General features: G+C 42.4%; 1 protein-coding gene across 11 annotated transcripts in view; it reads left to right on the forward strand.

Moving 5' to 3' along the window:
• Positions 1-18,215, forward strand: part of arvcfb (ARVCF delta catenin family member b) — a 198,551-nt gene that overhangs the window by 81,827 nt on the left and 98,509 nt on the right. For 10 of the 11 annotated variants that reach the window (XM_035658045.1, XM_035658051.1, XM_035658048.1 and 7 more), the window contains exon 1: positions 8,112-8,338. The exons of the other annotated variant lie outside the window; for it this stretch is intronic. In XM_035658045.1, coding sequence (XP_035513938.1) covers positions 8,318-8,338 — 21 coding nt within the window. In that variant the 5' untranslated portion in view covers positions 8,112-8,317. Of the gene's footprint in view, positions 1-8,111; positions 8,339-18,215 lie in introns of those variants that run through there. 11 annotated transcript variants of the gene reach the window in all.

An 18,215-nucleotide genomic window follows, 5' to 3' on the forward strand; every position in this document is an offset into this window, starting at 1 on the left:
TTTTTGTGTTGTACGGTGTCCTCGAGTGCCCAGAGAGGTGCCTTTAAATAAAATGTATTATTATTATTATTATTATTAAATTTTTCACTGATCTCGGGAAATATATTGATATTCATGGTTTCCAGATTATGACTCCTTAGTGCCATTATCTGGTCAAAATATTAATGTGCCCAATAGCTTAGCTTATACCTGCCAAATTAATTACATTACCAAAAGTTTCAGCTATACATTGTATTGAGTAACAATTAGCTAATCTTAGCATGCTAACATGTTAGATTAAATGGTGAAAATGGTAAACAAACATTTAGCTCTTGGTCTTGTTGAACCATTAACAAAATTCGAGACTAACGTGTCTATTCCATGTTGTTTTCTTTGCTAGCTAAAGATCCTGCATATATATTTATATTGGGGAGACAAAATAATCCCACATAAGAAAAATAGCTCCAACCACAAATAAATCACCCTCTGATATTAACACAAATCGCCCTCCTTAGCTGGAGTGAAAAACAACTGAATAGGATTAAAGAATATTATGGTTCAACATGTTTTAAATATGATTTATGAAATTTGTTTTGGCCCTGCATGATGTAAACAGGGTATAAAAAGGTAGATCACTACAAGACACTTTGTTTTGGAACAAAAGGTGCGCGAGAGGTTCTTGTAAACAGCACTGCCCTACTTTCTGAGACCTTACTAATTGAATTCTGATCCTCATTCACTTCAATATAACACTTTATGAATTGCCGCCAAGGAAGAGAATTAGAGTGTTTACGCTGTGCTGCCCAGTGAGAAACATCAGAACAATGCTGTCGGACACTCCATTAGCTTTCCTGATGTAATTATCAGTAGAGATTCAGTGACACGGACCGAGACGCCTTTGAATCTGCATCCATCTACAGTCCATACATGTGACTCCTCACATGCTAAGATCCTACTCTTTCTTTATTTGATATTGCGTTTTCCTGTGGTAATTGATTTTTGCCTGAAGGAGCGTTATCGCCAAGGCTCTGAAAGGTCAAGTGGTGCATGGTGACAGTTCTGTGTGTGGAGAAAGGCAGACAGCACTCAGACAACCACGTCTGTTTTGGAGCTAAGGGAGAAGGTGACCTCATTTCATATACACCAGACGCCTAATCTACCCACGGCTGCTGCCCAGCACATGCACAGATCCCATCTCGTGATGCATACAATCACCCGGCTTCATTGAAAAGGAAATTCGGGATAATTTCTCGCACTGTGGATATCATTAAATGTTGGTGTTTGGTATTCTGATGCTATATTCAGCGGGCTTCTAGCATTGCAGGCGCATATCATCCCCTGTGCAAATGTTGTGGGAAGTTTTTCAAAGGCTTGTGAGGTTTGGAAAGAAGGAACAGTGCAGCCTTTGATCTCTGCTGCTGTCTGTGGTGAAGATGTACAGGCCCTGCGATGGCACTACAGCTCTCAACCAACAATCGCTTCAGCCACCCTCCACCCACTTTCATCCCCACCGCCCCTCCCCAACCCTGTCTAAGCACAATGGACACAAAGGGTGCTATAGGGACAGAAGATCTATCCTTCCACTGGCAGGGCCCGGGAGCCCCTGTACCCTCGTAAATCACCTGCCTAACAATGAGCCTTGGTGTACCCCTCCCCTCCTCTATCTTCCCCTGCCTTTTTCTCTCACTGTGCCATCAGGAACCTCCTCTTCTCTCATGAACACCCTAATTACCTTGGTGTGAAAGTGCCTCCTCTGTTTATTTTTGTATACCACACTGTTCCCGTACCCTCCTGCATCACCCTCCTCTTATATTGTAGTTTCACAGAGCAGCCTGCAGGAAAGTCACATTTAAATTCTAATAATGTTGCTGCTTGTTTTCCATGTTTCCATATGGAACACCTAATCATGCTTCGTAGCAGTTTAAAGGTTACCTGGTCCTATATTAGGGATGTAAGGGAATACAAATATATTGTGCATTGTCAATAGCATCTTAATGTATGCTGCAGAGGCCTGAAGAGGTAAAATTTTAGGATTATTCCATTAGAAAAGTGAAAAGATTTTCTGTAGTTATTTTCTACCTATCTCACACATTTGTGAGGGTCCACTGCTCCACTGAGGCAGGTCTACATGAGACATACAGTACTGGATGGACTTCAGGTGGAAGAGTGGATTGTCCCATAAACTTGGTTAGGTTGGTGGTTCAATTCTCAGCTCTTCCTAACAGCATGTCAAGGTCTAAAGGACTCAAAAGGCAATGCAGTTCGTTAACATATCCAATAAATAGATCAAGCATTTAAGGAGCAAAAAACAAAAAAACCTCTTGCTTCTTCCTATTAAATTGCTTAAACTTCAGCTCAAATGCGCATAGCGTGCCATCTGTTCTCTAGGTTATCTTTTATTCACTCGACTTCAACGTTAGGAGTCAAGTTTGGAGGCGATGGCCCATGAATCACACTGCTAACTGCTGAAGGTAGGGGGTAAGTCCTTTCCGTGTCTCAGCTCAGTACAGGGGCTGACATGGAAGGACAGGAATTTTTACTCAAGGTTGGGATTGCGCATATTCTTCTTGTTCATACGAACAGGGGGAAAGAGGTTTGAAGGGGAGGCAGCAGAAAAGCCTTTTGTACTGTAGGCTATTTATATTCCTCTGGGGCGGCTCAAACCTTCATCCTTCAAACCAGCCCCAATGCTGGTGGACTTAATGCCTGTCCTGGTGCACCTCCCTGCCATTTGATCACAATCCATTAAACCATTATGCTCACTAAAAGCACTAAGAGGGGTATCTGAAAACTGCTTCTATTTCCTTGACCAGACAACCACTCTGTGTTCTTGCATAGGTGAACAGACAGGCTAAATGTTTCTGAAGGGCACTGCCTGAAAGTTTTTGGACAACATGGAAGTCTGCATATCTACTTGAAGATGGTAGTCTAAACAGACTGTCGGGTTTGGCCGTTAACTTCAGAGACTAAATTGTAGCCCATGTGTTAAAAATAAAGCCCCTCTCCTTTACAGGACCCCATTGCCACCTGAGGAATGTGACCTCACCCTTCACAGTGTCCAGCAGTATAAGCAAACAAGGCTGACCCCTTTCACCTGGAATTGAAAACAGTCTTAGGACTTTGTAGTAGGGCTGGAGGTGTTCTTCAAAGTCTTGATTTAATTATCCTCATGTGCTTAATATACTGGTGCAACATTTTTACTACATGACTTACAAGCATGTAAACATCCTCATCAAATGAGGAACAGAGGCAGCACTGAGTCTTGTTTTGGGAGGATTGCAGGAGTAACTTTATTGGGCAGAGAATTCCTTAAGACTACAACTGCCTTAATGGCCTAGGGGACTTACAGCTGAGGATTTCTTTTCAATTCTATGTTCTAAAATGAAGGTTGCAACAACGTGAATACTTTGTTTAAGCTAGGTTCCCTACAGTCTAAACTGCAAAACTTTGTCACTCAGCAGATAATGTTAATTTCAAAATAGAAATTGACATTTGTGAAAAAATTGTATTCACAATTCCTGGAAAGCTCAAGCTCACACAGCTAAATCAGGCAAATGGCAGATGAATAACTCTGGAATTAGCCTAAATTCTCAGTTCTGTTTAGTGCTAACAGAAGCAAACCTCTTGGTATTTGCTAGTTCTAGTAAATACTCGCTCTTCCACCTGTGTGCTTTAGAGGGATTATCAACAGATTCATTATTTGAATGTATGTGCAGCAGTAGTTTACAGGTGGTACACCATCAGATTATAGCAATTAATTCAGAACCACACATCCATCCATCGATTCTGCACTCTGGCTGACTGACTATATGAGCTCTGGCATTGCCTCAGGCTGAGGCACACTACACTGCTGGACAGTCTATAAAAAGACTGAACATCACAGAGTGTGGAATTTGCAAACCTTTGCTGTTTTGTGTCACAGAGTTGCACACACACTTCGTCTAAAATTCATGTAATTTGTCTTAAGCTGAAGCCAGACAGTGGGGCCCTCTTTATATGTTGGCACATTTGAAAAAGGGTGAAGTGGAAAGAAATAGAGCTTGGTATGTGAACTGTCTCACACTGAGTGTCTAAGAGTTTTTCTCGTGTAGAGGGTGATGGTAATAGCGCAGGAATGTGTGAAAAGACGGGCACCACTCTTGACAGCCTTTCTCCAAGTGCCTCATTCAGGCTGATCTTTGGGTGCTGAATAAGGGCATATATAGTATACCAAACACATAAAAAAAACAACATCTGCACTTTAACAATAATTAAATGACACAATTACAAATTTAGCTAACCTTCATCACTTTTATTTATTCATTTCTAAACAACATGACACAACTAACAGAATTGCTTAGGTGATTGTCAGAAGCTGTGAATCATGAGCCAACATGTAAACATATTCTGAGACATGAAAAAAGGATTTGATATTTTAGGTGGTGCATCTGTCAACAGTCTCAAAAAGATAAGAAGAATCTCTGATGAAATTTGACACTTGGAACAACTGATTAAATGTGTTCATTTTTAGACATTGAACAACCAATAGAAATACTCCATTCCAAATCCAAAGGGTATGTTCAACTAAAATAAAGAAAGTTGATGATTAGCAGCATGTCAGCCTCAGACTGATTCAGATTCTCATTCACTGTCCCAATTACGCATGACAAGACTAGGAAATGCCTAATCCATTTATAGTTGTATAACAAATCCTCCTGTGCAATTACAGTATTGCCACATAAAAACAGGAAATAGAACCTTTTGATCTGAAGTGATGTCATTTAAACAGAGCTTTATTTCCCTAAATAAAGGGAAATTTGCCTTTTTTGAAAGACAAAAGCCCCCAATAGATTGGATTCTAATCCTGTGCATCGCTGAGTAGCCATTTTTCAAGGGGAAAATAAAACATGATAGAGTCATTAGATAAGGGCTTTTTTGCAAGCTGTGCCATTGTTAGAATAAACAGCAGTCAGCCTGTAGCAGAGCAGAACAGCTTGGCCTATAGACTCTCACACACTGTACATTCATTTTCCTCCAGGCCCCTAGACTGTGCAGCCATTGTCTTAGAGAACTTAGAGCAGCAAAGTAAGTATTATCTTTAAAATCACTTTTATGCTTTTTTTTTTGCTTACCTGCTTTGTTTATAGTGGGATATTTGGTCAAACTTACCTCTTTATTAAAGTTTGAAGGTAAAGTAGTGTTTCCCAAAGAAATGTATTCTTGGCACAGTGGAAAAGCTTTTGAAGTACTTTTCAAATTTTGGTGTTATTAAAGTCTCCTTTGAAACTCAACATTATAAAAACATTATTTTTATAATGCCCTTATATATTATATATATTTTCAAACCGCTAGTCGCTCCTCCCTTTAGTGTACTTGTGGTATCTGCTTTTGCTCCTCTTTCCATCTCTCTGTTTTTCCATGCATCTGGCATCTTGAATGGAAGTGAAAAACATGATTTTAACAGATGCAGCTTCATTGGAAGTGTCTGTCAAATCACGCCTTGTTGCTGAACATTAACCTTTGTACCATCTGTTTCACACCATACAGTCTGACAGAGTAAAGCTGACTTCAGGAGCTTTGATTACAACTCCTGGATTATTCATACACCTTGTACATTTATTTTACAAGGCCCAGGCGTAGGTTGGCTAGACTCAAGAGAATATAGCTTTTGTCTGACAGTAGCAGGTATTCCTCGAAACACTATATATACATCATCAACCTGTGATGCTGAACACATTCCATGAAATTATGTTAAATATACTTTTGGGGATTTTTAGTTTACCTCAACCTGTCCTGACAATTCTTTTTACTTTAGTTGCACATATTTTACATTTTCCTGAAACGAATGCTTTTTTTAACAATCACATGCATCAGTGGGTTGCACCAGTCTGTATATGAAAAGAGCAAAAGGTTTTTTAAGCCCTGTTAGCAACATGGTTCGACTACTTTGTGGCTCTTTATAATACATCACCGTTGTCAAAGGTCCCTAAAACAATAATTCCAATATTAAACTCTGAAATGGACACAGGTAAAACACACATGTACAGATTTATAGATAAAATAAAGAGCAATGCTTCTTCTCTCATCCGCTCCCATGAGTATTGCAGAGCACTTAATGGATTTTTAAACAGGGTTATGAAACTCACTCAACGCTTAAATGGCTTAAATGGAATGGCATATTGCAAATCACATAAGAGAAAGAAATGCACTGCAAGTGAAGTTACAAGACATGTTTTTAAAGCCACTTTTTTGGAGGTAATGTTGGTTGGCTGAATTTGTAATGGTAGGCTATTGTTGAAAGTAAATAGATCTAAATGTAATGGTGCATGGCGAGCCAGGTCTTTCATTAAGAACAAATGGAGCAGTAACGTTCGGGGAGATGAAATACCAGGCTTGTGGAATGCAAAACCTCAGCCATTTCCCCTCCGTTTGGGATTTCTCCTTTTTCTCTGGTTTCTTTTTTTAGTCCAGTCATTCTTTTACTCTCTTCTGTAAGTCCAGACGCCTCTCAAAGTTGTCTTTAGTTAAGCTTCCATCTACGTTATTAGATTAACATTCCTTCTCAGTCTTGGTCACAGTCATAGATGTTTGAATGTGAATTCTTTCACGTACGTCCCACCCCTCCCTTATATCAAGTGCAGCGAGAGGAACTGGGACAAAGAGGTAGAGAAAAGGAGATGTGTGTGCGTGTGTGTGTGTAGGGTGTAAAAATTTGTACTGGGTGCCTTTGCCTCAATAGGGGCAACTTTTGTTTTGTGTGTAAGCCCCCCCCCATCTCCTCTTTTTCCTCGTCTCTCTCTCTGTCTATGCCAACAAGGGGGAGGGGTTGACGGGTTGACAGACAGACGCAGCTGGAGTGTATAGAGGGAGCTGGTCCCACCCCACTAAGATGCCAGACATAGACCCAATGAGAGAGAAGAGGAGAGAGAGAGCGAGCGAGCGAGAGCGAGCTGCTACCCTTCCTGCTGCCTGTCTGGGAACCCTCTTTCTTTTAACACACCTCCTCTTTCGCCCCTTTTCTCTCAGCCCCAGAGGTTTTTGTTCTCTCTCTGGCTAACTTTTTTGTTGAGTGAGTGCGTGTGCGTGTGAATGCACACAGTTCTGTACAGCTCCAATGCTTTTCTTGGATTCCTGTTTTCGTCAGAGAGGGGGGAATTCTGCAGGGGCAACGGCTCCCTGTGCCCTCCATCTCTCTCCATCCCTTACATACGTACAGCATCTCTGCAAGGGAGAAAGCAGGGTCCCCCTTTTTTCAGCTGTGTCAATCCAGCCTGAGATAGCCCAAATTACACTGGATGTAGGGAGATTTTACTGCCAAAATAAAAGCATGACTGTTTCCACAAAAAAAAAAAAAGGCAAAGCACACATTTGTCAACCAGTCTACTTAATGCCATAAGTTTAAATAGAAGCTTTCAGCCACACTGCTACTGTGTTTGGTCATAAATCCAAATTGCTTTTAGTCTATTTGACATTCTCATGTTATTTAAAAGGAACACCTTTCGTCAAGTACAGCAAAAACATTTAAAAATGATAGCTATTAGTCCTGAATAGTACTATTCACCTACTGCATTATTATAGGTGTATGTGTCTATGTCTATAGACCTCCAATATGGCCAACAAGTGCATTATGAAGCTTGTACTGTCAATTACGAACGAATTACTAATGACTCTTCTTATTCTTTTAATTCAGGAGTTAGCTACAAGTACAAGTGTCTTGTAAAAAATGTCTTGAAACTATGACCTTGACTGTTGGTATTAAATCGACATGTTTATTGTGTCATGTTGTTTATAATAGCTGACATTTGTACATGTATGGTTACACTGGCTGTACTGTTAACTACTTGTAACAACAGCTACTGGTAGCTTGGTATGTTGCTTTCTTTGCTAGGTTAGCTTGCAGAACATGATTGAATTTTGTTTTGGATTTGAGACCTTGGCTACATGGAAGGTAACAACTTAATATCTTATTCTTCAGTCTGCCTGTTTTTTCAAATGCAACCATCGTTCTTTGGTTGCTAGCAGATACATAAAGATATGCAACCATAAAAGCTGTGTTTGAAAGCGCGTGTATAGTAAATAGCCGCCGTTTTATTTTGAAAGGCCGAGCGCCACACTTCCTGCGCTGCTCTCGCTAACTGTGTCTGGCTGCACAATGCTGAGCAGAGGATGGCTGCCTGCGTCTGAGCTGCTGCCTCTGCGCTCACAGAGCGAAAACTCAACCTAAACAGACCAGGAAAACGTGTGGAGACGAGAGGAGGAGAGGAGGGAAAGGAGAACTTTTCCAAAAGGAGGAAATAGTTGTCACACATTACCCCGGGAGGTTTTTATTTTGTCGGGAACGAAGGGGGGATTTTAGACCATGCCTGCTGAAGTGAAACAGGTTAGTGTTGCTGTGCCTGCCGGTCCCCTCTCTCTCTCTACTCTCATCGTATCTTCAGCCTCTCTCTGACTCTTCTTGTCTTTCTCCTCCTCCTAATTGATTCCTGATTGTTTGGATTTTGTTGCATACCTATCATGTTTATCCTTGAACATCACTCTTAATGTCTTTTCTGTAGCTTCTTCTCACCCAGTTCAATACAGGAGAGCAGAGATTCTCATATGTATCGATGTCCTTCAGGATTGTAGTGCGCCTGTGTGTAATGGGTGTTCACATGTAGTCTGTGTGCATGTGTGTATGTGGGAAGCATGCATGTGCACAGGCTACTGCATGACATCAGAAACAATAAGGACTATGTACTTCAACTACTTAGTGACCATTTCATGTTGTAAATAGTCATGACCATGAGATATGTTTAGTGGTGGTCCTGTGTGTGTGTGTGTGTGTTGCCTTGCAGTCAAGCAGTGCTGTGACTTATGAGTTCCCTGACACATTCATGGGCTTAGCAGTGTCAGTGCCACCTATAGAATGACTGGTGTGATCATGGGACAAGCGGTGAAGTATTGGAAGTTTGTCCCTGATCATCGCCTGCGAGGCTCTGAATGAGCCCAGGCGAGGATTTATAGCCTATGGGCTGTAGTGCCAATTGTGTGAGAGACATGGCATTAAACCCTTTTGTCTTTCACTTGCACAGATACCGCAGGAATGTGCTTTTGTTAGCTCTTGCGAGTGTGTTACTGTGTCTGTGTGGGTGTGCGCGTACCAGGGCATGATGTGCATACATTATTGGAAGTGTTCCCTGTGTTTGAAGCGCATCCACAGGCAGCCTACACCATCACACCGCTCTTTTCCCCGCCGTGCTTGGCAGCGCTCAGATGCACAAAAAAGGAAGACAGACATCCAAAAAGAAAGAAAGTGGAGGAAAAAAATCTGATTGAATAAGGTCAACTTCTCATCAGCGCCGCTCTCCTCCGCTGGGCTGAGAGGGGTGGAGTTACAAAACCCCTGTCTGGCAGACAAAAACATTCTGTCAGCTCTCCACGTTGCTCTGATAATAGTACGTTAACAGTTGCCCCCGTGGATGAGTGCCACCAGATAACTGGAGGAGCCTCTGCCAAAAAGGGAAGCTGTTTTTCTCCCTCACACACTCTTTGTTCTTTCCATCCGTTGGTTTTGATGAGTTTGAAAGCTGGACTCCGAGTGCAAGCCACTGGATCAAAAGCAGGGCAAAAGTTGCCTGTTGGAGTCCTGGCTTGGATTATGTGAATGGGATGAAATGCATGTTTCCAGATGCTTCCCAAAATGGGTCGAGGATGCCTCCCTGTGTCCGTGACCCCCACAAGGCCGAGATAGTTGGCATACTTAAGGGCAGGCCAGCATCGTGGCGTGACCTTTTCAACTCAGCTGGACATTCCTGAGCTAGGGAGCACTTGCTTGTGCGAGGGGGGGTCAACTTGTTTTCAAGTCACACTTGGATCAATTTCAGTGTCCGTGTCATTCTTGCCTTTGCTCAGTTTTTGCTGTTGGGCCATTGAGGATTAGGATTGGAACAGGAGTTGAGTTGTCATTTGAGCCTCTTGTAGATGCCACTTTGATGCTCTATACTGTACTCTGTGTCTCTGAGGGTGTCCAATTGCTTAAAATCAGTTTTTATACTCAGAAGAAAGTAGCCAGCAAGGGGACCGAGAGAGATGCTTATCTGCCTTGACCTCATCTTTATGCTGCAGCAGAGCTTATGGTAAATGAGTTTTAGCCCACTGAAGATTACTGCATAGCCCTCAATTAGTGTGGGTGCCTCCACCAGACCATGTCTGAGTTAAATATAAACTGGCCTCTATTTTAGAACTTTACAGCAGCAGGGTAGCGCCCAAATCCTCCAAATTTAGTTGCAGAGGCCGTAGCATCTTGTGCTCATGAAAAATAGAAGAACAGATTTGTTGTGAAGGAGAAAGGAAAACATTATGAATAATCCAGTAGTCATCATCTTGCCAAGGTCTATCAAAAACCTGACTCCTCCGCAAGCTAGAATGACCCGCCTGAATAACAAAATAATTCATCAGAGGTTCAGCCAGAGACTAAAGGAGGTCTTGTCTTCAGACTGCAGGTTGCTGCTAGACTCCTGACAGCTAGCGGGGCCTTCAGCTGCAGCAACTGAGCGCTCCCCCCTTCTCCGATGCTGTTTGATTTCTTACCGAAATTAAAAATCAAACTTCTCTCCATCTTTTTTCTTTGGGGGTGTTTTTGTATGACGACTTTGCACATTCTTTTCCACTCCTTTCCCCGGGCTCCCCTTTTGTGAGTGCAGAAGATGTTGTGAAGATCAATATTTGAAGACATGTAGAGCATGAGGAGTGGAGGTCATACAAGAATAATGCCAGTGACCGGAAACATATGAACGGTCAATAGCTGTGCAGACTGCATCAATGCAAGTGGCATTTACTGGGGGGGTTGGGTGCATGATGGGAGACGGTGGGGGAGTCATGAGTGCCTGTTGTGTTTTGAAGGCGAGAGGATATGATCATATGGTGGTAAGTGCCTGGTGACTGGTGATACCAGATGGCCTTCCCCTCACACAGCCTGGCCCATACTCCCCATGTTTCCCATACCGTTCCCATGGCTTCTCTTATCGTATGACCCATGACACAACATGGCTTGACGTGTTACATTATCTGCCACCCCGCCCACCCTCTACCCGAGAGCCGCCTGCCTACCATCCTACCCACCTACTTCTTTCATGTCGTGCCTGTTTTTGGTTTGAAGTAACCTGAACTGAGTTTACATGTGAACAGCTGAGACCATATATGTACCTCAATGTGATAACTACCCGTCTGCCATCCACAAGGCACCCTAAGCACGCTACATGTATGCTCCCCAGTCCAGCTTATAAGAGCTCAGTCAAATAGTTTGCAGATACTGCTTTGTGATTTTTTAAAGTGGCTTGAAGTATCACTAATATGTATTTTAGGCAAAAAAAAGAAGCTTTATTATACACAGTATCATAATACTATACTATAACAACCGATATCTTAATATACTTAATACTTATGAAGATTTTGTTTTTTATCTGTTTGGTATACGCTACTATCCTCTAATGGAATATATATTAAGCACAAATACCACACATTTGCTGGCTCCATCTTCTCTACTGTAAGGATTTGCTACATTTCTCTGGTTTATAAATTGAAAATCTGAAAATATCTCTCAATTATTGGACACACAAAACAAACAATTGAAAGATGCCAGCATGGGTTCTGGGAAATTGTTTGCAACGTTTTACAGACTAAGCAACCAAGGATTAACAATTACATTTTCTTGATGAATCTATTCATTGTTTTGTCCATCAACTGTCTCAAACTCAAAGGTATCCAGTTGACAGTCATTGAAGATGAAGAAAATATTCAGCCGTAAAATAGTGAGTTTTGGGGATTTTGTGACTTGAACAATTACTTAACAATCAGAATTGCTTCCAATCTATTTTCTGTCAATTCACTAATTGATTAATCGACCATCATGTTAGCTATAAAAAATGTATACACCCCTATTTTGATTGCCTTATACAGGATTGTGCTTCTAAAAAGTGTGCCACAATTCCTGTAGTTATTTAATGAAAGACAGTTGGATTTACTTTATCTGAAATTTCCTGATGCAACACTATACCAGACATCTGGTCTACCAAGTGGGGTAAAACAAACACTGAGAAATATGTGCAAATCCTATTTGACCCCAGAGTGTATTACACTTTACTATACATAGTTACTACATACATACATTTCATGTTCTTGCTCTGTATCATATGAACACACCCTCACGTTTTGAGCGTGTACCATGTGGTTGTGTTCTGTGGAGCATTAGGGGTCTATGCCACTCAACCCTTGGCACTACACATATCCCCCCCTCTCGTCTGCCTTGGCTTCCCCTCTATCTGTCCTAACCCATTTGGCTGGCTGACAGTGTGACCGATGCAGGCCTGCACTCGCTCACTCACTGTCTGACCACTGGCGAGGACCATAATGTTCTCTCAGCTTTCATCATCACGCTGATGGAATTAAAAAAAGGTGAGTGGCAGTAAATTGGAAAGCTGGAGGGGGGTGAGAGATACTGGAGATGGATGCTTTTCCTGCTGCTATGTTTGGAAACGGCATTGGGGAGAAGAAGCATCGCATTAATGAGATGGCAGCGTATTATCTCGCTGGCGCTGTTGTTTTTTTTTTTTTTTACCTATTCAGCTCTAACAGCATGCCTGTTATCAAAAATGTGTGCAGGGTGCATACAGTATGCAATCCTGTATGCATGCATATATTTCATGTACATCTTTTATAACATTACATTGTGTTTCCCTGCTTTACATTGTGTACAATGAACTTCCAGTCACTTCGTAATAGCTAATTGGCAGATTGAGATTTTTTTTGTGCTTTTCCTGTTGCCGAATGCATTAAAAACCTCCAGAGGGGAGGTGTAGACACGGTGTCGGCCCACTCTCCCTTCCACACACAAATACACACACACAACACACACAACCCACACACACACAACAACCACACCGCCAACACACACACACACACACACTGGAGGCTCCAGAGGAACATCAATTGGATCCCTGGCTTATTTACTCAGTGTTTGTCTGCAGGCTACAGACAGAGTAGCCCTGTTTATAAGGGAGTGGGATTCATGGTTTCCCTGACTGTGTCCAATAAACACCTTTCTATCTGTGCTGCTGGAAGCCAGCAAGAAGAGCCGTGTTTTTCGATCAGGCAGATAAGAAAGCCACTTGCACCAGAGAAAGCAGAAGAGGCTCAGCAACACAGTGACAGAGGCTGATCAGTAAGCTAGAACATTAGACTCTAGATAAAGTTATGCTACCAGGCACATGAGGGCTGCATTTTAGTGACAATATTTACATGATAATCTCATATCCTACTGGTGGTGTGATTACATAATGGCAACAGTTTGGTTATTACACAACCTGATGCTCTGATTTAAGAGATATAAACACCACTCTCCTGCTAGAATGAAACCATGTTTAGTCAGGTCTGATTATTAGCAGTATTGTCAACAGATCTTTGTAGTGCTAATGATGGGGCACTGAAGCGATTAAAAGCAGCTTTATACAGGAGTGGAGTAAGGGTCACCGACAAAGAAAAGGACTCTTCATCTTAATGCTGTCACGTTGACCCTCACAGTGTGGGTGTATGTCTTTGTGCAAATCTTCCAATCCACTTGGGTTTGTTTGTGTCACCACTGTAATTGGGTTTGCTGCAGGGACTGTGATTAAAGTTGCAGATGTGACAGTAATTTGGACAGCACCCAGTAAGCCTTAAAACTGGTTATCGATGACACCATGGGCTGCAAATTCCCATTTTCCCAGCGTCTCTACCGTGGAAAAACTGGCAACTACAGCACCTCTGTCGTGCGCTCCATGCTGGGAACACTGCTGCCACCCAGACCTTCAGTTTGAGAGGGGTCGGACTCTGGGGCCTTTTCAAAAGAACTGGGGCTTCTTTGACAGTTATGTATAGTTCATATAGGCTCCACCCTCTCCGTCCTGCAGCTGGGGACCTCTTAGAGGGGCCCTGAGGGGGGAGGTCAAAGTCCTCATAAAGCTTCTCTCAACCAGAAATGCAGGAACAAACGCCTCCCTACTTTTCTCTTTCTCTTTTTAACCCCCTCCAGTACTGTCCACATTGTACTAGGCAGGCAGTACATGCAGTGCAGCCGCGGGGGCTGGGGGAGCTGGAGATGGCTCAGGCTCCTCTTGCGTGTTTAGTCTGGAACTTTCTTTTGAGGGATTAGCCCACTTCCTGTCTCTGGGCCGGCCGCTGGAAGTAGTTGAGATGCCGGAGAGCATCGATCCTCCATCCTCCAGCATTGTACCATCTGTCTCATGCTGCCTTTTGGGATTAATAATTCCCTCTGACAGCTCTTTAGCAGGGTCTATCAGTGCCGGCTGACCATTCAGATTACACTGACATGTGGCAGTGTTGAGGAGCTTGTATGAGGCATCTCTGATTTATTTAGTTTAACTGCTGTAAAGAGCCATCACAATCATTGGGTTTTTGAAAATCGATTGAAGCTATAACAGATTTTTTTGATGGAAGCAACCAGCTACAGATACGTATGTGCACTAACAGTGATACATTTCCAATCAAAATGGAGAAAAAATAATTAAGTAAATCCATGTGTTTTATCGAATATGTCATACTTACCTGACTAAATGTTGCCAAGTTTGTGGGTCTGAAGTAGGGACTGGTTGAATGAGGGATATAACGGTGAGTGACCAGCTGTGTACTTCAATGTAACTGTTGGTACTGTTCATCTGTAAACAGATACTATAAATGTAACTGTAAATGTCAAATCTATCGCACAGAACTTTGTTTCACTAACTTTAACTTTTGTCAAACATCAGCGCACTACTTCTGTCACAAACCCAAAGAGATGTATTCCACTGTGCGGTACTGTATATTGATAGACTGTAAATTCACCACACTCAACGTTTTTTTTGTTTGTTCACATAAGATAACATCAGCAATTGTAGTCAAATAGGCAAGAAACTCATAATAGCAATGTAGATGTTATATTAAAGCAATCTAGATAATCCTTATGTGGCAAGAACAGTTTTTATTAAAATGTGAATTGTGATTGTGTTGACTGACTTATCTGTGATGATTGTTTTAGCAAAATGCTCACATTGTCCCTTCAAAACCCAGTATACATCTAACTGTAGTAACTCCATGTTTTGCTTACTCAGAGCTCAGCCACAAAGCCTGTAGGGAGTTTGAAGTGAGGACTGGCTGTTACTGACCCGCTGGCGGTTGAAGTGCACTGATGAGGTCCGGCACTTCATTAGAATGCTGCTCCGAATCCCGCAACACACAATAGTGGCTGTTACTGCTGATGGCTTGGGTCCAGGGAGAAAAATACAAGAGAATGCTAGAGGAGGAAAGACTGAGCGGGAAAGTCCAAACCACTGTAAGCTGACCGGCATTGGGGCCACAACGGCCCCTGCTACACATAGCCTCCGCTGTAGCAGCCACAGCTCTGGCCCCAACACTGCCTGCACACAAACATTATGCTAACCAGTGGCAAGAGTTCAGCCAAACCAAGAACAGAACCTCCTAAAATGAGAAAGATAAACCAGTTCTTGGCATTCATAGCACTGCTGATTCTCCACGCAGACAACGGTTTGTACACTTCAATGGTTTCTACAATAGAGGTATCTAGACAGTGGGCTGGCTGTCATATGGCATTACATGTGATGGCACAGCATTGTTACTCATCTTCCCATCTTCTCTTGATATGTGCTCAGCCCATTCCCAGAAGAGCCACTGGTGAACAATGGAGTGATGCGCCTCCTCGCACATTCCACAAGGCTCTATTGGGCTGTCTAATGAACCTCTACAGCATGCGTGGCCTGCAATGGCTGGTGGGGCTCCATGAAAATGCCATCTCGCCCCATCACACCCCCTCATATTTAATTTGTTTGGAATGTGTAATAGGCTGTGAAGTGGAGCGTGGTGCAGTGTTGATCAGTGCCAAACAGGTCTGCGGATATGGAGGGACAGGTGCCAGCCATCCGAGGAAGGTGCTGTACTTAACACTCTGCGCTGGGTTGGAGAGTGTACAATCCTGGCCCTGTGGTGTGGGCTTTTAGAGCTGCCAGTATCCTGTTGCTCCAGCCAAGCAAGCTTTTAGTTTAGTAATAGGACATCATAGCTGTATGTTCTTTTTCTGAAGAGGGGGCAGCTGAAAGTTGGAGAAAAAAAGGTTGTGTCAGGATTCAATCGCAGGCCAGTCGAGCCACAGTAGACATGAAACACTACCCGGGGACACGTAGAGAGCAAAACAAAATAAACCTATTTTCTCAATAGTGGTGCCATTTTTCTACAGCTATTATATTCTGCAATCATATAACACATCATATATCACATCATATATATGATGTATTGGTCTAATATTCTACATATAGAAGCTGAAATTACATGTTTACTTTATAAGATAATAATATACAGGGAGAGTGTCATTGTCTGAGATAGCGGACACTCATGAACTGATGGCAGAGGTACATTAGCTACTGAGCCACTAGAACACCCTGTCTTCCATCATTATTTGTGCTTTTACATGTCCCAAAAGGGACTACAGTGACATAAATAGCTCCACAGCTTAACAGTGCTTGTAGACTTTGTGGGAGAAAAAATACACCTCTTAAGGTTGATACTGCATTGCCTCTAAAACATACCCAGTGCTGAAGAATCACTGCCTATATTTTCCTAACTGGACCTTTGGCCGCCATCACCATTGAGCTCACATGGGTATTTATTTCCCTATGGCTGCTCTTAAGTTGCTGTTGGTTACCAAGCTGCTTTGCTGGATCCTTAGAGATTCAAGAAGGGTCTCAATTTAATACCCTGGTTGGTCAGCAGCTGTACTATGGCATGTTTTTTCCTTTTTACCTCAGCACATTTAGGACATGTGGAAAAGAGTGCACTAAACCCTGCAACGTTCTCAAGTTAAGCAAACATGGCCTGTTGACACAGACCTCCTTGAGTTCCCAAATTCTTTCCATCATATTGTAGTACAGTTAAGAGTGGCTTAATCCAATAAAACCCACTCTTCGCCTGCTTTGTGCACTGTCTCTCTGAATCTGGCTCTGAGTGTGTGTGTGTGTGTGTGTGTGGGGTGGTTTCAGTAAGTTCCTGTGAAGGAGTGGCCAGCTGCAGCCTCTGTTGTTCAGGCCACAAGGGAACACAAGGAGTGTTTTTGGGGTCATGGAGCAGCTACATTCCAGATTTGAATGCTCAGATGGGAGCACTCATTCCGCAGTTTCCACCTCCACTGTTTTCCCTGTGTCACTTATCCACAGTCCTTGAAGCATAATGTCCCTGAAACCCTTGTGCTAATTAAAGCTGCTGGTATCTGTAACTGGCCAGCAGAACATGTATCAATGCCCTCCTTGTGCATTACACAAGTGTCATTTACCGGTGAGCCAGAACTTCACAGTAGACCAGACTGAGTGCACTCTTTCCTTGATCCTTCATGTTCTCACGACGCTCATGTTGTGACTTTAACAAGGTCTTGTTATGGTTTTGTACTGTTAATGCCGATGAAAGTGAAGTGCACTGAGTTCTTTACCACCCTCTGTAATTACTTGCAGGAATGAACTGATACTTGAAGAAGAAATGATACTTTCTACTGTCAAGGAAAAATGTGGGGGGGAAATTGACTTTAGTTCTGTGGTGCTAAGTGCAAGACAAGCCAGCAATGCCATGTCGTGTTATTTGACACATCAGGCATGCCGTACAGACAGATGATGCACCCAAGGTATGGTAGCAGGAATGTGCCAATCTGGGGAGCAAAAGTGCTGTGTGTTGATGCACATAGATAACCTAATCACCTTACAGATGAGGGCTTTATTTAATGATGTAACAAATTCAACTGAGAAACCATTTATAGACAAAACAAGTCAAATGGAAATGCTTGCTGATCCAGTGAATCAAATTCAGGACAAATCAATGTTACATTGATGCATAATTCTGTATACCCAATATGGCCGGTCATTGATTGCTATTGCTCACCCAGAAACTCCCTCACAGGTAAGGGCCTTTTTCAGTGAAGTAACAAATCTTTTGTAAATTCAATTGAAATTGCTAATAGATAAAATAATCAAATTGGAATGTTAGTGATTGGCTGGTCTGCTGACAAATTAATGTGGTCACATTGATGTGAAATCCTGTAAATGCAACATTACTGTTGAGCTGCACATTGATTATCACATTGCCTTCAATAGCCTAACAGAGATACCATCATCTTACAGTATATTGACATATAGCCCAACCCTACCAACTGGATAATATGATTGTAAATATAGACTTAGACTTAGACTTCT

Source organism: Morone saxatilis, unplaced genomic scaffold (assembly GCF_004916995.1).
Source record: "Morone saxatilis isolate NCDOM2014 unplaced genomic scaffold, NCSU_SB_2.0 Contig16, whole genome shotgun sequence".
NCBI lineage: Eukaryota > Metazoa > Chordata > Actinopteri > Moronidae > Morone > Morone saxatilis.